General features: G+C 46.6%; 1 protein-coding gene across 12 annotated transcripts in view; it reads right to left on the bottom strand.

The window, feature by feature from the left end:
• The window catches only part of Ttll5 (tubulin tyrosine ligase like 5), a 248,179-nt gene that overhangs the window by 18,088 nt on the left and 209,409 nt on the right, over positions 1-20,682 (bottom strand). For 9 of the 12 annotated variants that reach the window (XM_036206323.1, XM_036206324.1, XM_036206327.1 and 6 more), the window contains 2 exons: positions 17,136-17,218; positions 12,855-12,977 (listed from right to left, as the gene is read on the bottom strand). The exons of 1 other annotated variant lie outside the window; for it this stretch is intronic. In XM_036206323.1, coding sequence (XP_036062216.1) covers positions 12,856-12,977; positions 17,136-17,218 — 205 coding nt within the window. In that variant the 3' untranslated portion in view covers position 12,855. The remainder of the gene's footprint in view (positions 1-12,854; positions 12,978-17,135; positions 17,219-20,682) is intronic. 2 more of the 12 variants (XM_036206325.1, XM_036206334.1) reach the window with 1 other exon arrangement.

The raw sequence follows: 20,682 nt of genomic DNA, 5'->3' as shown, positions 1-20,682 counted from the left end.
CCAGGATCCCTGGGGATGTCAGCAGCAGGCCCCCACTTTTTCAGACCGGGCATGATCGTAGAGGGTGAGCCAGGAAAATGTCTAGCACTCCACAGCAGGAAGAACCATGAATGGCCTGACCAGCCCCGGGTCACTCAAAGGCCACTTGTTCAGCCGCACTGTCTTGGTGATCGGGTGGCAGGGCTGAGTTGAAGGAGGGGGGGCTGAGTGCAGGGTGGGAGGAGTTATCAAGGGTAGGGAAGCAAGCAGGGCCAGCCAGCCCCATTCTCAGCTGCTCCCTCACGGATTTGGGGCATGAGGTGAAGCTTAAGACCCTGAAACTATAGTCAAGGTCCCCTGAGCTCTGGTGGACTAAAGCCATAGAAGTCTCTTGGAGCCTGACACCTTTCCAAACAGGGACTTAAGTGAGGGCAGACCCAGCGACAGCTGCCATGCTCCCAACGAAGAAGCTTGTTTGGCAATGTTAAACACTGTGGGCAACATGGCCCCAAGTCTTTCAAGATCTTATAGTACACCGCAAACAAAAATGGGCAAATACTGTTGGATAAACCAATATTATGTTTCATGAGCAGGAGACATTAAACAAGCATTTCCAAGTAAACCTTTAAATCTCTATTAGAATTTTTTTTAAAAAATATACATTTTGTTACTTTTAATTATGTATGAAGTGTGCACACATATGCGCTGGTGCCTAAGTTGGCCAGAGGCATCAATCAGATCCTCTGATGTGGGTGTTGGAAACTGTACTCTGGTCCTCTGGAAGAGCAGTACATGCTCTTAACCCCTGAGCCATAGCTCCAGGCCTAAATAAGCTTCTGTTATAGTGTGTGTGTGTGTGGGGGGGGGGAGTAAAAAAATTATTGCTGACACCGAAGGCCTTTTGTTTTGTTTTGAAAGAAGGGTATCGTTCTGTAGGTCAGGCTGGCCTGGAATTTACTATGTGTATAGCCCAGGCTGGTCTCAAACTCACAGCAATCCTCCTGTCTTATATTCCTAACTGCTGAGATGACAGTCATACAACACCCAGCTTGTTCTATTCTTCATCTAAAAATATGAAATTTTTAGTATTTAATCTTTTTTTGCTTGTTTTTTTTTTTTTTTTTTTTGAGACAGGGCCTCCATCATGTTGCCCAAAATGACCTCAAACTTGGACTATATAGCGGAGGATTCCTGGCTTCCCTGCTGGGGTTACAGGTGTGTATGCTTGCTACCTCTGGCTATATTTCACATCTGAATGAAATCTACCCACTGAGAGTTTATTATAATTCAAGAGTTACTATTACATAGAGTAGTGTGACTATAACAGGAAAATTGGATTTTAGGAAGTTCTCCTTATTCCAGAAATTCCCCCCCAGCCTCCATCCCCTGACCAGCCTGGGAAAACACCAGTCTACTTTTAGTCTCTGGGATCATCTCTTCTGCACTATTTTGTTTGTTTGAGTTAAGGTCCAGGTAGCCCAGGCTGTCCTCAGACTCAGGATCCTCTTGCTTTAGCCTTGAGTGCTGGGATGACAGGTATGTGTCACATACTCAGTCTGTACATTTCACATCAATAGAGTTGTGACACGTGGGGCTTTATTCCATGTCTCAAGGCATGCCTAGATTGTTCATAGCTGTGTGTATACTATATTTTATTTTGTACTATCTGGCAGACACCAGGTTGCTTCCACATGTTGGCTCCTATGAGTAATGCTACCATACACCCTTGCAATCAAATACACTATCACTTATGGGTGGCTGGGTTAACTGGTAACTGCATATTGGTAACTCTGAGGGACTGCCAACTTTTTCCAAAGCAGCAACACCATTTTTACAGTCTCATCAGCAGTGTGTAAAGATTCCAATTTCTCTCCATCTTCACCCACACTTGTTATTACCTTTGGTTATGGTCACCCTCCTTGGTGTGAAGTGGTTTTGATCTGCATGATCTTCCTAATGACATATCTTTTCTTGGTGGTCACTGGCCATCTGTGCATGTTCTCTAAAGGGATGTCTTTGAAATCCCTTGTTCATTTTTAAAGTTGCATGTCCTTTTACTGTTGAGTTGTAAGAATTGTGAATATGTTCTGGATAAAGTCTTTGCCCATCCATGTAATTATTTTCTCCTGCTCTGGAACTTTCTCTGTGTGTGCTCGGGGATGGTACATGCATGCATGCAGGGTCATGTGGCCCACATGTGCACACAGGTCAGAAGAGGACATGAGCTATACTGCTCTACCACTCTCCACCTTGTGCCCTTGAGATAGGGTCTCTCACTGTACCTGGAGCTTGAGTGGTGTGTGGCAAGCCCGTGATCTCCTGTCTGGCTACTCCCCTCACCAGTGCTGAACTTGAACTCAGGCCCGTATGCCTGTCAGCAAATGCTCTTAGGAACTGAGCCATCTCCCCAGCCTCCCCTTATTTGGTCTGTACTTTCCTGGATGGTATCTTTTTTTATGGGGTCCACTTTAACTGCATCATGTCACATGCTTCATGGGGCTGAATTAGAGAAATTACTGCTTCATCAAAGCCATAAAAAGACACTCCTATATATTCTAGGACTTTTAGCTTTAATTCTTGTATTCTGTCAGCTTGGAGCTAACTTCCATGGACAGCATGAGCTAGGATCCAACTTTATTCTTCTGCAAGTGGACAGCCAATTGTCCTGGGGCCATTTGTAGAGACTAGTCTCTCTCCACTGGACAGTCCTGGTAGTCTGGCCGACAATCACTAACATGTAGGAGCTCATTTCTGAACATTTAATTCTAGTCTATTAATTTATCCTGTGTCATCCTATTATTGTATGGCTTCTGTACTCATTACTTTTAAATCCTGTTTAAAATCGAATGTAGTACTGTTGGGTAACTTCTGTTCTGGGTTATCACTAGTTATGAAGCCCACTGCTTCCCTTTTTGGAGAATCTCAGGGAAGACCTGAGCACAAGCAAGCTTTTCCTCAAATGGGGTCATTAAGATCCTCTTTCAGTTCCTACAGCGGCCACGCTGTGAGCAGACCTGAGGAAACTTGTGAAGAAAATGTCTAAGGTGGCAAGCTGACGCCCATGATGCAGGTCTGAATAGTGCAATGGTATAACCACACCTCTGCTGCGGGGCACTCAGGAGCAATGCTCACAACTACGGAAATGATGAGGCCCAACACTGCAATAATGTACCAAGAAATGATGTTATTTCAACTAACAAACACCTACAGTTGGGCTTTTCTCTCTATGGCTTATTTCCCCTTCTAACTCTGTCAGGAAGATGGAGACTCTCAAGTATGTCTGAAACCTCCAGGTAACAGGGACCCTAATCCCACGTGCTGGCCAGGATGGTGGTAAAGAAAGGTCACACATTGTGTCTGTCTTTGGGGCAGTCACAAAGCTGATGGCAGAGAGGTGATGCACTCTGTCCCAGGGAGACTTCGGAGCAGTCAGGTGTGTGTCAGCGTCCATTCTCTTGTTCTTTCTCAAGAAAAGTCTTGGACTTGTGGAGGGAGGTGTTGGGCCAATGAAACAACTGTTCTCTGGTCTTTGTTGCCAGCAAGATGTAGGCAAGAGGACCAGATGGCTATACTCCCGAGGAAGCTTCCCATGGGCAGGCAGGCTGAGCTGGCATCTGTCTGCTGCTGCCCTAGCCTCCTTCCTTTTCCCCAGGAACATGGATACAGCGTCAGTGAAAATGGTAGTACCTCTGACCAAAACTCTGAAAGACATCACCTTAGGCTAGCTGCTTCCTGCGATGCCCAGGGGGAGCCAGTGACTCTGCACTTCTGTCTCTGGCTTCTGAACACGGGAGAAAAAGAACAATCCTGCCTTCAACTGCCTGAGTTTCTGTCCCCTCAGGTAACACTCTGTAATGACTACACAGTGACTATGCCTGCTCCTTCCTCTGTCCCCCATTCCACTGCAGAGGGCCAGGCTCCTGGCTTCAACTAAGGCCCTGCTGAGTTCCCTCTGCCAATCGGAACTGCTGTTCCTTCACAGGAGGTTAAGGTGTGGGGGCACACAGCCAACCTGCTCAGGATCACGGATGCAGAAAGCCTTCTAAGACTTTCAAAGTCAGGTTCCATCCAAACAAGCGGCACTTAAAAGGCTGGATTAGAGACGGCTCCACAGTTAGGAGCACTGGCTGCTCATGCAGAGGACTGGAGTTCAATCCCCAGCACCTACACAGTGGCTCACAACCATCTGCAACTCCAGTCCCAGGCCATCCAATGCCTCCTCGCCAATCCCCCGTTTTTTGAGACAAGGTTTCTCTGTGTAGCCTTGCTTGTCTTAGAACTTGCTTTGTAGACCAGGCTGGTCTCAGACTAACAGAGATCCACCTGCCTCTGCCTCCCAAGTGCTGAGATTAAAGGTGTGTACCACCACCACCTCCTGGCTCAGTGCCCTCTTCTGAAGCTTGTGGCAAAATAATCACACATGTCATTTTTTTTTTTTAAAGTTAGATTACAGCAAGATGGGCTGACCCATATATGTTTGCACACTGCCAGCTTTCCTGGGGTGAGCCTTTTAGATGTAAGCCAGATTCTGCAGGGAGACCCAGGCTACACTGACCAGCAGCTCCATTAGGAAAGGAAGTTGATAAAACTAAGCCACTTTAGGGGCCCAGTGCTCGGATGGCAGGATCTGGATTAGAGCTGACTGGGTCTGAATTTCAGCCCCACCACTGTCTACATGGCTCGGGCAAGCTACCTAACTTCCTTTGTTTTCCCAAGTGTTTCTCAGATGCGAAAGTGAGGTAGTAATCACACCCATTTCTGCAGCATTAGGAACATTACACACAGTCTGTGCTCACTTTGAAATTTTTAACAGATTATCTAAAAGATACCACTTACAATGTTGACAATCCAAATCACACTTCAGCCTCACAGGGCGCATTGTTATGTGAGCATCCCAACTTCATTCTGTGAAACTTAACCTGTTTCCATTAAGCACTAAATCTCCACTTCTCTAGTCCTTGGTGGTCACCATGCTACACTTGTTTACGTACTGGCAGCCAGATTGATGGGTATGAAGGAGTCCTGTGGGTTTGACTTGTACCCTGTGATCAGTGATGAGTAGTCCACCTAGGGTACTGGCCATTTGTATTTTCTCCTTTGGAGAAACGTTCTTTGCCCATTTTTAAACTGGGTGGCTCTCCTAGCTGTTCAGGTAATCTTTCAACCTCCACACCATGCCTGAAGATGAATTTTTTATGTTTATCATATTGAGGAGGAAACTAAGGCTCAAAGAAGCTAACTGATGTACCAAGTTGGGAAGTAACAGAGTCCATACTGGCTTAACCAGAATCATACCATTTCCATCTTAATTCTTTTGTTTGTTTGTTTTTGTTTTTTCAAGACAGGGTTTCTCTGTGTATCCCTGGCTGTCCTGGAACCCACTTGTTAAACCAGACTGGCCCCAAACTCAGAGATCCGCCTGCCTCTGCCTCCCGAGTGCTGGGATTAAAGGTGTGCGCCACCACCACTTAAGAACTTAGACACAGTTATTGATAGTGACAGTCGCAGCGCCACACAGGACTGAATTTAAGCAAGTGTGGAAAAGGTAAAGGCCAAGAGAACTTTGGTTCTGTTCTGAGACCACTACAAACACAGGAATAGAAAATGCACTGCTCTAGAACAATAGTTCTCAACCTGTGGGTGGCCACCCCTTTGACATCTATTTCCAAAAAAATTTTCATTATGATTCATAACAGGAGCAAAATTATAGTTATGAAGTAGCAAGAAAAACAAATTTTATGGTTGGGGGGGTCACCACAACATGAACTGTATTAAAGGACGATTTGATAGCATTAGGAAGGTCAAGAACTAATTAGAACCTTGCTAATACATTTCACGCGATGTTGATGCTAGTCGCAGCTCTGAGAGCAGAGTGCTGCCTCCAGGGTATGTAGTATACAATTTGAGAGACACCCGAGGAATTCACGGAAAGTTCAAAACTAAAAAAAAAAAAAAAAAAAGAAGAACTTGAAAGGGCTCTAAGGGGTGTAGAAAAGAAAAAACAATTCAAAGGATAATGCATCTCAAAACAGACTGAGCCGCACTGTGACTTGGCTCCTTACAGTGAGGTTCCTGGTGTGCGTGGCCTGCAGTGAAAGGGTCTCATGAGGAGATAGTGCTGGAATAGGCAGGTTCATGGTGGGGTCTGGAATACAGGTCAGAGGTCATTATCTAGAGTAGCGAAGTGATCGGTGGTTATTTGATAGAAAATAGTGGCATAGTGCTACAAGAGATGGGGCATCTAATCTGGAAGTCTGTTTAATTCTACCTTCAGTTATGGACTTACTGAAGAGACAATCCACCCAAGAACCAAGCAGTGGTAAGAGAGGGCAAAATCTGAAGACCTGCTCAAGCTGATGATAGAAACTGTTACGTCTTGAGGGGCTGGAAACCGACAAGATAAATGCGAATTCAGTCTGGCTTCCTGGAGGAAGAAAATTTTAACCCGGTTCCTCGGGGTGGGGGAAGGTTTGCAAACATACACAAGCATACAAATATTAGCAAAATAAACCAAGGGAGAGATGTGACATTCACTCATTCATGTCCTCAGCAGAGTCTCTCAAACTCCTGCTGTGTTCTGGATACTATGCTGGGGCTCCAGACTGGGCCCCATTTCCTCCCTCTGGAGACTGGAAAAGCAGTCAAATAATCCATAAAGTCTGAATGTGCAAATGGCAATCGGAGCTCTGCTGGAGCCGAGTGAGATGGGTGGGACCAGGACAGGGCTGGGCAGAAGGGAAGCTGCACAAACCAGACAGGGAGAGAGAGGGAGGGGGAGGGAGGGGAGGGGGAGGGAGGGGGAAGGAGGGGGAAAGGGGAGGGAGAGGGGAGGGGGAGGGAGGGGGAGGGAGACTGCAGCAAAAGGAGGACATGATATCAAACTAGCAGAAACTATGTGACTACAGGACCAGAGAACACAAAGGCCACATTCCGTGGAGAGAGTACTTCTGTCCCCTGCTTCCCAACCATGTGGGGGCAGGAAAAGGAGAGACCAGGTATCTGGGGCCCCCGGCTAAGTGCACAACTAGTCCAAAGAGAAGCTATATTTAGGATGGTCTAAGACACGTGCAATCTACGCAGTCCTCTGGACAGTCATTACCCCACCCTGGACTATGTGACTTCAAAGACTCACTACTGGCTTTGTCCTGTCACGGTGCCATCTTTACTGACATGCACCGTTAAGATTTTTTCCTGCACGTACATCGTGTCAGGAAGTTGTCCAATGAAACACATTTCTGGGCTAGCTGGCTGAGAGTCCTATTACTTCATTCAGTGAACTCTGCATAAAGCATGCTAAATAACTGTGGAGTAAGAATAGGAAAAAAATAAGAAAAAGCTTGATCCCCTTACAGTTTTTAATTTTTATTTTATTATTATTATTATTATTATTATTATTATTATTATTATTTGGTTTTTCGAGACAGGGTTTCTCTGTGTAGCTTTGTCACCTTTTCTGGAACTCGCTTTGGAGACCAGGCTGGCCTTGAACTCACAGAGATCCGCCTGCCTCTGCCTCCCAAGTGCTGGGATTAAAGGGGTTCGCCACCAACGCCCGGCTTACTTTTATTTTTTATACTGCTGGGGAGTCACACCCAGGGCCTCATGTATGGCAGGCAAGTACTCTACTACTGAGCACCCCCTTTCAGGTAATGAAAACTCCAATTTATATCACATTTTCTTTTTCTTCTGGCTAACACAACATTCAGGACCAAGTTTTACATCAACTATAGCTTATTTGACCTCTGATTCAAAATTCTTAAAAATTGAGTTTTCTCATTTCTTGGATATGAGTTTCCCTTCATATTTCATGCCTTTGTTTTATTAAACTTTTGCATTGTATTTTGAGACTTTATGCTAGAGGCGGAGTTTATGTTGTACCTGCTGAGTTATAATCTCACCAGAAACTAGCTGTCAGCAATGTATGTGGCAACTTGGACTCCTGTACTTATGCTACATTAGCACCAGGCTGGCACAGGACTGGGAGGCAGCAGCCCCCAGTGGGCATCTGCTGATGAATGAATGGAAAGGTTCTGATCGTGTCTCTAAAGAACGGATGCACTTGTGGGCAAGCTTGAGCAGCTGGGTAGCTGTTGGCCGGTCCAGGGCCTGTGTGAACTGGTTAATGGCAGGAGGTACTTTGAGCCGCTTATGGAGGATGGCTCTTTGCCGCTGCAGCCTAATGTAGCGAGGCCATTTGACGAAGCGTGTGAGATTCTCTTTGTTGTGGGCTGATGCACATATCAGGCTTACTAGCTCTCTGAGCTTCTGGAGAGTACTCTATTTCCAGCTCCCTCTTGCTGTGGAAGCACTGGGATTACAGACATACACTACTGTGCCTGGCTTTCCATGGGTTCTGGGTCTAGAACTCAGGTCCTCAGGCTTGCACAGGAAGTGTTTTAACTGCTGAGCTACCTCCCTAGATCTTGTGGTGTCTCCCTTCTCAATGACCAAAAGCCTACCAGGACAAGTCAGATCCTCAGCATAAAGAAGGGGTAGGTATTTCCAGACATGCACAACAGAAAGAATGGTGAACAGATAGAAAAGACCAGAGGAGAATCTTCTAAGAGCAGTGGTTTTTGAAAATTTCATATTATGACATCTACTTAAAACTATGAAATGGTTCATCATCCAATACAGTTTCCAGTTCTACTACAAAAAAATATAAAAACTTACCAAATTTCAAAATATCTACATTTGGGCTTGTCATCTATTTGAATGTGCATGGCAAAGTACAAGTAAATAGGTAGGGGAGGGGATAAAACCCTTCTCAAATATTTCAGTGCAGAAATACAAAAGAGCAAACCTTTCTACTTACTAACAAGAGACTAATCCATCAAAGCACTGCGGTGACTTACAACCAGCTGACTTTTCCCATCACCTGAGAACCAGGCTGGCATTCCTACTTACGTCCCCATTTTGTGCTGGGGTCATAGGTTATGTCTTACTGATGCAGCTAAAGGAACACTTCACCCATTCAAGCTGTTCCTCTCTGGCATTAGGTAACTGGATTACCTGGATTAGGTTAAGAGCAGAGAGCCCTTGATAGCTGTGCAGCTGAGTGGGATACCCATGTTCAGAAGCTGAGAACAGAAGTCTAGTCTAACTAGTGATGCTTTCCACTCTGACTCTGAACCTGAGTCTTTTCTTTACAACCTAAGTTGTAAGACTAAAGGATAAACATCAACAGCAATCCTGTCAACAGGGCAATCTACGTCAACATTCTCCAAGCCCTGCAGTTAAATACCTCCACCCCCCGGAACCCAGTTCCAACTCCACAGATGAAGTAAGCACAGTTGTAAATAGTCCATGAGTAAAGCTTGCTTTTTCCAAAGACAGGCATGGCATAACATGCCATTTTCTTTCTGTAGACATTTTAGGAACAATTATGTCCTAAGGACACAAGGATGGGAAAGGTATGCGGCTGTAACAAGCATCCCATTAAGACTGGGTGCGTGGGTTTACTGCTGCGTGACCAGAGGCTGGCCTGAGTGACCTGTGAAGAGACTCACAGGGAAGGCAACTTTCTACTGGTTACCTGCCTAGTTCAGGGCTGCAAGGAGGAACTGGATCTTCTTCCACCCAAATTGAACAGAGGTTACCCAGGACCACAGGACCTGCTACAAAATGTAACGATGGGTACAAGTCTAAGGATCCAGGGTGCCAGGCATTTTTTCCAAGAGCAGTGTGTGCTTCAGTAATACAGTCTGAGAACGAGGCCACTGGACCTCCCTTGTCTCCATAACAAGGTAGTAATTGTTAACAGTTGAAGACGCCTCACTCTTCTCTTGGGGTTTGGCCAGCTCCACAAGAGACAGTATCAATTTTCAGATGTTATCTTTCCCAGTAGCGTATTTCTTAATCCACTTCAGAAAAAGAGTTTCTTGGCTTTCTTTCAAGCAGACCAACCCCCTTTGGGTGAGTTCTTAGAAGTACCCTCCCATCTTCCCCAAACTGCCATGCTGCCTCCTCTCTGACTTCCAACCAGGTGGCTCAGCTATCCTTGAGTTGTGTTTCTCAATGGAGAATGAGTAACTGTAACAGAAGAGGCCTCCGGACAGGGATGCATGGAGTTTCACTGGCTGTCAGCCAGGCCAGTCAGCCATGGACAGCCTGCATCCTTTTGTGTAACTGCAGCTAGACCTGGCTAGCAAACTATGCTGCTGAAGTACCACTGTGTGATGAGGCCTACCACGGTGTGGGAAGACAGCAGCTTGGAACTGTGGGATATGAGCAGAATTAATCATTTGATTCCTGATGCTGCAAATTAATGAACTGTTTACTATTGGTGTTTGTTCTAAGAATGTGCATGCTGGATATGGTATGAGAAGTCAGTGCAGCCTCAGAAGGATGGGGGAAAGGCTCGGGAGGAGGAACAGATTATACTTCCTAGAGAGGCGCCTAACAGTGTACATTGCAATCACTGGTCAAAAACTAACCAGTGCTGGTCAGGAGGTAGACAGAGTGAGAGCAGTCACTGGTGTCCTGGGCGAAGAGAAGACCTGTCAAGGACACAGGCTGGCTCCTCTCTTCTGAATAATTGCCAGTGGGCCTTGGAACTCTGGAGGTGTTCATTAGCTGGTCGGGATCCGGTTCAGGAATGACTGGGCAGGGGGAACACTCTGGACTGGTGAGGCAGAGTTTGATAAAGAGTTGTTGGGGACTGGTTGATTAGAAAAGGCTTGTTTGTTCTGGGGCAATTGGGGGTGAATAGCCCTGATAAAGGCAGACACTTTCTTAGTCTGTAGGGACCCCAAATATCAGAACACTGAGAACACAGAAAATACAGTTAACATAATGTATATATTTGTAGTACACTGGTAAAATAGACAGGAACTAAGACAACAAACACAGCAATGTCTCTGTCTGCATGTAACACTTGCCTAGGGCAGGACAGAGGGGTCTTAGATGTGCTTTCCTCTCGGATGTCCTCAGCGCAGTTACCTTGAAGAGGACACCAGGAATTTCCTTAGCATTGTACAACATGTTTTGCAAACATATGTCTTTCAGTCCAGCACGTCTCTAACCTACAGAAGGAAGGCTTCTGGGACTGTCACAGCCACGGAGGCTGCTCAGCAGTAACTATGGGTGCAGAGACCTCGCTCGCCACCATTCCACAGATTGCTGCTGGAATGGGCTGTGGCCTCTGAGACTCTTCTGCCTCCTCACCAGGTAAACTACTTCTCTGTTCAAGGAAGGAACCCACCGCAGATGGGCGAGATGAACCGAATTAAGAATTTCTGCAGACACAGGCTGGTGGGCCTGCTTGGTGATGCTTTGCTGTTGCCATACTGCGCACAGGAGGCTGGTTTCCGAGACCATGACTGACTCTGGGCCCATGTCCACGCACCCTTTGCATGCTGTCTCCAGAAGACGGTAAGCTCAAATTTAGCAGGACTGTGTTTGTACAGAATTCCAGATGAAGAGAGGAACCTTCTCAAGGCTGCACTGTTGACAGGCCTACATGGGTGAGCACTGATCAGAAAGGACCATGGGGATATCAGGAGAGAGGCTCGAGGAAAATGATACACCATGGCAGGTCCAAGTCTCACAGACCTGGGAAGAGAGACGCCAGTACTCCTTGGCAGGCCATCAGTTTGGTTTGGAGCTGGCTGTCACATTCACCCTTCTGGATGCCAGAATACCGAAGGATATCTTGATCTCCTCGCTCAAGTTTTCTATACTTTATATCATGGGACTGGCTGCTTAGTGTCAGTTAAAGTGTGGTTGGTTGGCTGAGTAGCACCAGAATTCCGGGTGTTTTCGGTTTCTCCAGTACGTTTTGGTAGATGACCAGGTTATGGATTTGGTGTTCCCATCCCTCTCCTCATTCCGTTCTGGGGAGCGTTTAAATGGGTTGGGAAAGATATTTGAAGCTTTCTGATCCAATGTAAAGGAAGCCTGTGGTGGGTAAACAAATTTCCTCTCTCCTTTGCTCTGCTGGGGTATTTTAATGAATAATGCTTCTCAAAGAAGTTTATAAATATTCCCCCAGAGGAAAAGAGAATATTAAGCTCAGAGGAGGTGTGCCATTAATGCTGAGTATGTGGGCCTGAGCAAAGAAGAAAGGAATAATTACAGTCTTGGGGTTTCAGAGAATTTTCTGGTGAGTTCTGAAGGCTACAGCTGGAGCACAAGCCCGAGGAGCATTAGAGGGGTGAGGACACAGACCAAGGCTGGCAACTCCTTAACTGCACAGGCTACCACAGGAGGTGCAGGATGGGGCCTAGCTTGTTTTGCTGCCAATTAACGGGTGTGTGCTTATTTAAAACTTGTAACAACCACAATTATGAACGTCACCAAAGCCTTTACAGAATAGTTTTGTTCCCTTTCCTCCTCATTATCTCAAAGTCCACCAACTACCTCCCTCTAGTCTACAGGCCTGCCTGATAATGAATACCTGGTCTCTGTTGAGACAATTGTGATTGGGTCTCAACAGTGTCGCCTTTCCCATATCCCGTTATACTTTACCTGTGAACCCTGGTTTTACGCCTTTAATGCTTGTGACTGGTCTCAAAGACCCTGCATTTTTAAACAAAAACTTCTAATAACAACAGAGGAAGTTTTTACTGCCACAGCGCCACCTTCTGGGGGGCCAGTACAGTACAGAAGCTAGCTATGCACAGTTTAACTTGGACCCAGGTTTGAAGTAGTCCTTAGGAGCTGTTTTTATAAAGTTCCAACTTGCCTGCCTTTGGTTCTTTGTTGGTACTGGGGATCTGACGCAGGGCTTCGTGCATGCTAAGCATGTGGTGTACCAGTGAGCTGTGTCCCCGACCCTGCACTGCATTGCTCTCTTCATAGCTACTGAGTCCCTGGCTGTGGCATGAACTCAGACAGTGATAACGACAAAAAGACGCTCTTATTCTTACTATTACCTTAAATTGTCCCTGACTTCACCGACTTTGATTTTCTCTGTCCTATAACTGTAGCAAAGGCTCCAGACTGTGTGGGTAAGGGTTTGGATCTGGCGAAAATAACTTGGGGAGCTTCCAAAGATCCTGGAAAAATGAAGAAAAAAAAATCCCCACTTAACACTGTATTTGATCTTGGCCCAAAGGACAAGAGGTAAAATCCCAAACTAGGCTAAGAGAACCATTGTTCTCAGATGTGGCCACCCCGCCTCCTGCCAAACATCAACTCCTTATCTCTCTTCTGTTTCCCAACAGCACAGAAGTAGGCATCACCTCGAAATCTTACCCTCCATCCCTGCTCGGGGAGTTTTAGTAATGGGCATAGGAGTTAAAGCCCCGATGGGGGAAACGGAAGGAGAAGAGGATGCCAGACACTAGGGTCATCACCCCAGGGGCACTGCTCATTTTATTCTTCGCTATGTTCAGACCCACAGGGGAGCTCCAGGAACTATGTAACATAGGATGCAAACTCTGATAAAGAAAAAAGGTCATTCTACTGGCAGCTGCCAGGCAAACAAGTCACTTGGAAGTTAAAAAGATTTCTAGGTCCTGAGGGTATAAGCCCCTCTGGATTTACTTTACATTAAAGTAAGTTCACTTCTCTTGTCTCAAGGCACCAGGGGCATGGACGGGCACTGTCACACTGAGGTGCTTCTGTGATGTCCCCATGAGAAGATCATGGAGCCACTGCACATTTGACCAGGATTGGAGACAATAAGCATTTAACAGGACTTTGCTGCTTTCTTCTTGACATGACATCCATCATTGGTTTTCAAGAGAGCAAGGTCCCATCCATAGCTACAGACTAACAGGAGCTTAGGAACATGGGTGTGGGGCAAGTGGCTGTCTTCCAGGTAGGATGCTTTACAGAAGGTAAGGAGTGGGCTGGGTCAGGGCAGCGGGGACTGCTGCAGATCCCTACAGTCTCTAATCTGCCTTCTTTGCTGCTTTAGTTCACCATAGGCACTCCAGAGCTCAAGAAGGAGCATGGCCATGGTTGCAAAGGAGAGCCAGTGAGTTTGGCTTCGGGCCAAGGGCCCTCACTCCAGCTTCCTCCTCAAGTTTCCAAGTCTGCTGACTCCCCCGCTTCCTTTCATTGCAAACTTGGGATGTAAGGCCTGAGGTGGGGAAGTTAAGGATGCTAACACTCAGGTAGCATCCCTTCCAGGCCATCTGCTAGCAGAGCTGCTTTTTTTTACTTAATGTGCATAATAGCAAGAATGCAATTAGCCCAGCATCAGAAGTAAAGGACTGGGCTGTTTGACGGCTCAGAGCTACCTGCAAAGCCACACATCTTAAAGTGGAGTCAGCCAGATGAAAGCGAAGGGTTAAAGGGCAGGAAACAGACATGAGCTATATTTATGGACCTGTTACTGTACAAGGCAGGGGCTAAAGGTATTTGGAGGACAGCTGAGCAGAGAGTAATATGGCACTGTTGTGTTCTCTTTTTCTGTCCCCCTCTTCCTCTCCCCCACCCCTTCTTCTGGGCTTAAAGGAAAATGCTGTTAGTGACGGCCCTGTCTCCTTTGCAGGGAACAACCCTCTGAAACTCTAGAATAGCTTTGAAATCGAACTGCTGTGGAAATCACAAGCTGCATTGCTGAAACACCGCCATGCAGGTTTTCATGCCACGTGTGCTGGGAATTCACCAAGTGTCAGCCCTTACGAGTTCCGGCACTCCAGCATTTTGTTAGCATCAGGAAAGTCACAGACAATAAATCCAACAACATGTAGAGGCCTCAAGTCACAGGGTAACAAAGCACTAAGTGTCTGGTAAGTGAACAAGTCAGGAATAATCATCTGGCTGTACATTAAGGGGAAAGCAGGGAAAATGGTTGATTGCTGTAGAATATTATTTTAAGGTGTGTTACTTTTGTTTATGTTGCATTTGTTTAACTGTGAAGCTGTGTTACTGTGCCTGTGTAAACACCTGATGGTCTAATAAAGAGCTGAATGGACAATAGTGAGGCAGGAGAAGGATAGGTGGGGCTGGCAGACAGAGAGAATATATAGAAGGAGAAATCTGGGAGGAGAGATCTAGGAGCCGGAGGAGGAGGAGGAAGAGGAGGAGGAGGAGGAGGAGGAGGAGGAGGAGGAAGAGGAGGAGGACGACGACTCCAAGGGCCAGCCACCCAGCTACACAGCAAGCCACAGAGTAAGAGTAAGATACAGAAGTTAGAGAAAAGGAAAAGCCCAGAGCCAAAAGGTAGATGGGATGATTTAAGTTAAGGAAAGCTGGCAAGAAACAAGCCAAGCTAAGGCCGGGCATTTATAAGTAAGAATAAGACTCTGTGTGTGATTTGTTTGGGAGCTGGGTGGTAGGTTCCCCCAAGGAACAAAAACAACAGTTGATGGTGAATATAACTGCTTGATCTGTCCTTTATGCCGACACAAATACACTATGACTTTGACAAGATCTAATGTCAAAGTCAACTGATGTCATTAAGGGCCCCCAAGCTGCTGCAATCATGACCCAGCTGATCCTTCACAGTTCTAATTCCCTCAGCCAGAGAGTACACAGAGTTCAACTCCACATGGTTCAATTAGGAATGCACAGGAGGTAGTCAAGGCTCCTAGGTCTTGCAAACTTCCCCAGCTTAAGGCATGATGTAGAGGGAAGGGGTTCTAAGCGCTGGGACCCAGAGGGACTTCCAACCTGCCCATGATTTTCAGTCATCACTTCTCTCCATCATAGTTCCAGGTGCAAGCTTTACTTCCTTAACCATAGCTGTCATGCTCTTAGAGCTGGGGTGTTCTTGGTGGCAGAGCACCCAGCACACGTGAGGTGGTGAGGTGTGGGGCAATGCCCAGCATGAACCGGCAACCACACCATGCTCTAGTCTTCACGGGGAGGGTCACAAGCACAGGCCATCAAATATCTCCTGAATGTAGGCTCTAATGCTGTGCAGGAGAACTGATTTTATGCTTTTATTAGAATGTTAATATGGTCCAATAACCCGGATGTAGGAAGAGTCCTTCTGTACATACTGCTTCATTTAATCCTCAAAACAGAGCAGTGAGATATGCGTAACTGTCCTCACAATCCAGTCAAGCAGCTGCTATGACTTTCAGGGGTACTGCCACTCCTTATCACATCCTCTGTACTCTTCCTGAACTCCTCCAGGGCTTCTTGCAGCTGTCGGGACGATGACAGGTTCCCTCCATGGCTTGTGACTGGCCCTGATACTCCAGCCCTTTTCTCTTGCCATCGTTTGCACATACCCTTCCCCCAGCCATACTAACAAATGAGTTTGCAGAAAAGGTACACGCGTGAGCATGGCACAGGGCCTTCGCATTCATTGTAAGTACTCCATGACACTTCAGATGTACCTCACAACCTGTTGATTCCTCTGCACGTAAATAAGACAGGGGCTCTCAGTTCTTATATGTGTACACTTGACAATGGGCTTGCTACAAAGCACTCAGCACATAGCCTGACATCCAGCAAAGGCCTGGTCGCTCTTGTCTGTTGTCATTCCCTGCGTCCCCAGAACCAGAATCAGCCACAGTCTCCTGTAGCCACTCACTCCCCATGCCTTTTCCATCTCCTTGAGTTTTTCAGTACCCCAGAGTGGAGACCATTCTGTTTGTCCAGTACTGTGTGGAACTCAGGGGCCAAATGCTACTCCAGAGTACGTGCTCAGTAGTCAATGTTTATTGACTTGAGTCAAAATTGTCTTCTTTTGCTTTTCTGATTAGTGTGTGCTTATGAATCATTATGTCAAACCCCTCTGGCTCACAGCTGCCTCACTTGCACATATGCCCTTCCAATGAGAGGCTAGGGGCCCTGTCCACAGACCTTTGGCATCAAAGTCCAGACACCTAACTATGGATGCATGCACAACTAATATACCGAGTCTTAGTTTCCTCATGTGAGGGGAGGTAGGAGATGGAGCTCATGCAGCTGTTGTGAGGGCCAAGAGATCCACCACACAGAAAGACTACCTGAATAGTGGAGTGCCAGTCAAACACAGGGAGTGGACATTAAAACTCAGAGTAGTCTACTAGACAAGAATGTTGCATTTACTCCATCGGTTCCGAAACGAAACAAAACACACAAAAGCCCACCTATCCCAGGCTGTCGTATTATTCTAAAGGAAGATATCATCAAAATACCTATCTGCCAATGCTTTCAAAGCCTGGACATTTGCTCCTTTGAGCGGATGCTCTTGATAGAAGCAAAGGAGAGAAGTGCCAGATGCCACCTTCCTTGCTGCCCCACCCAGAGAAGAGCAGGCCACTGACCTGTGGAGCTGGCGATGGGCATAAAGGCTGCAGGGCTAAGGCTGTTCTGAAGTCCGTTCAGCTGCCCTTCTGCGGAGAACCCTCTGAAACACAAAGGAGCCTGGTGAGACCCGCAGACACAAAGGTGCTGACGGAAAGGCGAGGCCAAGGGCAGACGACCCTCCAATGGCCTCCTCCTTGGTCTTGGTGTTTGTCCTTATGGCGCACTGCACACTCCCCTGCTTCTTTTGAGCCTAGGTTAAAATGTCATGCTCCCACAGATGACTTCTTTCACCAACAGATATATCCGTCTCCCAGAACATTGGGGATCTCTGACCTTTTCTCTCTCCCCCACCGACTGCATGGCTCTCTTCTCCCTGCCTTCTCCCTGCAGTGGCCCACTGCTCAAGAAGTAGTTACTTAGCAAATGCGTACTTAGCTCACGCTTCTGACTTCAATAAATCATGTTTTTAAAGACCACATTTCATGCAGAGCAGTGGCTCTTAGTTGGGGAAGGGAGGAGGGACAGATTTGGGCACCATCCTCCTCTGGCCTTGGACATGGAACGAGGCTGAGACATCGGCGGCTATCATACAGTGGGTTGCCTCACAAGTAAAGACCAGGAATGCTACGTAAGCATTCATTCTGCAGCACACAGACAGGCTCCCCAAGAATTACCAGGTGCAAAATGTCCCGTATTGGGCTGAGGCACCGCTCCAAGGCACCTCCCCTCAGGCCAGCCGTGGAGGAGGCGGAACATGATAGTTCTTGGTATACAGGTTTCCAGCAAGTCTCACAAACTCTATTCTGGCATGTTGATCACATCAGCTCTCCCTGTTAAAGGCTCTTACACCTGTGTAACTTTTCATTGCATTCATCAAAATTATAAGTTTCAAAGTTATAATTACCAATTTATGTAGATGGATGCATCCTATCTGTCATCTTGACTAACAAAAGCTCTGTGAAGACAGAAACTATTAACAGCTTGGTTCACTTGAGGCATTTAACACCTAGTTTTGGAAGAATTTTGACCCATTGTGCCAATGAACACGTTTGCTTACTGGGTCCACCTGCCTTGATTTTAGTTGGTATAGAAAGGTTCTAGCTGGGAGGCTACGGCTATATTGTTTGCTCATTTCTTTGGTTTTGTACTGTTAAGCATTTACCCAACAGTCCTTGGAACCCGTGCCCCAGTGTGGTTATCCTACTCACTGGTTCACATAAAAAATACTCAGCACGTGCTGTGTTTCATGATGGGTGGTACAGCAGACGTTAAGGCAAACACAGAAGACGTATAAAAGGAGCCAGCAGGACTGACTGGAGAGGGAGCAGGGAGCCTGAGTTCCCTGGTGAAGGGCAAGGTCAAGGGTAACTAACCTCTCTGAGGAAATCCCATTCTAGCTGTCATGCCATTCTAAGAAACAGGTGTTGGCTCAGAGTGGAGAGGAGGAAAGTCGGTTTTATGAAGAGAAACATTTGTTCAGTAATTCTGAGCCAGAAGCAGGCTTATACTGTAGGGGTGGTTGTCTGTGCTACGCCCCTGAAGCACCGCTCCTAGTAGGCAGCTGGTAACTGCTAGGTACCTGCCCCCCTTCCCAAAATGGCCAAGAACTGAAATGTGCATGTGCTCGCTCTCTTGACTACCTCATGATCCTGGATGCTGGTATGGCCAACCAAGACAGAGTTCTCCAGAGAACCGTGTGGGACTGCGCCTCACCTCTCCAGGATGTGGCAACCAACTCCCCTTTGCTTGTTGTTAACTCAAAATAAACCCTTTTGACTATCAGACACACTCCGTGGAATTGCCCCAGATTGCCATTTTATCTGGGAAGCTTTGGGGACCAGATAAGGAGAGAGTGTAATTCCAGTTGAGAAAGAAGTACTGGGGGTGGGTGGGGGTTAGCATGAACATTTCCTTTACAGAAAGAAAGGAAGGAAGGAAGGAAGGAAGGAAGGAAGGAAGGAAGGAAGGAAGGAAGGAATAAACAAACATTAAAGCCAATGTGCTTGCTTTAAGATCAATTGAGTAGGGAGCAGCATGGGGTTGAACTACGTTCCATTAAAGTCTGTATGTGAAGAGTAAAAAGGGAGACAGGGCAAACTCCTTGTGTCCCTAGAAAAAACAGTGAGGAGATCCTGGAGGCTTAGATCCAGTGAGTTCTGGGTCCCTCAAACCTCTTAACCTTCTTTTAGCTTCTCTGGAACTCCCAACTCTCTTTCTCCTTTAAAAGACTTTATTCTGTTCTTCTTCCAAGGTCTCCAGGGCCCTGTGTTCAATTCCACTCACCCTCTCATTGTCTGTCCACAAGCACTACAGGCTGGGAGTTGGACTTATGAGTCTATGGTGTCATCCACAAGGACCCAAGAGTACTACTCCTCTTTGATGGAGAAATGTGTCCACAGCAATTTAAGGGGAAAAATCTGAGTGAAATTTTCCATGGAAACACTAGTATCCAAAATGGTTTAGGTCTGTCATGACTGGTTTCGGCACACCATGGGCAAACATGTTTGTGTTGCGCTAACATCATTTCCTTGGGAAACTACATCACAACTTCTGGGCAGCCCACTCTGCACACGGCTAGCCAGGGTGGTTGTGTTCTTTTGCACTTGCCCTAAATGATTCTCTGCTGCTCTCCTAGGAGTAAATGCATTGCAGGAATATCTACCTAGGAACACCGGGATGAAGTTGTCCTTGTTAGCTTCATAACCATCAACGTGGTACAGTCTAGAGTCATCTGAGAGAAGAGCCTGAGTCAAGGAATTGCCTAGATCCAACTCCTTTCAGCTTTGTTGACTGCAACACACTTCTTTGTCTTAGGCTGGTTCCACTTCCTGTTAGCAGCTTTCCTCAGCAGATATCCATGGCTCTAGTATCTCCAACATCTTGGGGTCTCCAAGGAAATCCAGGCTTCATCTTCCCAGGTTCATGCAATGGCCTCTCTAGGCCTCCATTCAGGGACACAGTGGCATTTGTAGTTGAAGAGGGAGATGCCTTTCTTATATCCTTGACTCTAAAGCCAGAACCATGTGGCTGAAGAAGCCAAATTCTGCTGCCTACTGGGGCTGGAACATGGCCCCCTAGTTCAATTACATCTTCACCAACGTTTGCTTTCAGATGGTTTCTTTCACTGCCTAAGTTTGGCTTCCTGAAGCTGGATCTGTAGACCAGGCTGGCCTCAAACTCAGGTCTGCCCGCCTCTGCCTTCTGAGTGCTGGGATTAGAAAGGTGTGCACCACCACACCATGCTTTAAGCTGTTCTTTCATTCCTTTTCACAAGTTGGAAATTTAGCTGGGTGGGATCTTGTCCTGAGGTCACCACTCCCTTTATTCCATTTCTTAATCTTTTCATCGCCTTGAACATAGGACTTAGCTCCATTCCACTTCCTGGGGCTCCTTTTCATTATAAATCTTGAGTTAACACTAATAACCACATGACAGAGTCTATACCAGGCTGTTTTGAGATTTCCTCTGCCAGTGGAATTAATCCAAAACTCTTCAATTTAGCCTCAGACAGACTGTTTGGACAAGGGCGAATAAGCAGCCACATTCTTCACCAAAATATCACAA

The sequence above is a fragment of the Onychomys torridus genome, chromosome 14 (genome assembly GCF_903995425.1).
Source record: "Onychomys torridus chromosome 14, mOncTor1.1, whole genome shotgun sequence".
NCBI lineage: Eukaryota > Metazoa > Chordata > Mammalia > Rodentia > Cricetidae > Onychomys > Onychomys torridus.
This window is presented reverse-complemented; position numbering and strand designations above follow the sequence as displayed.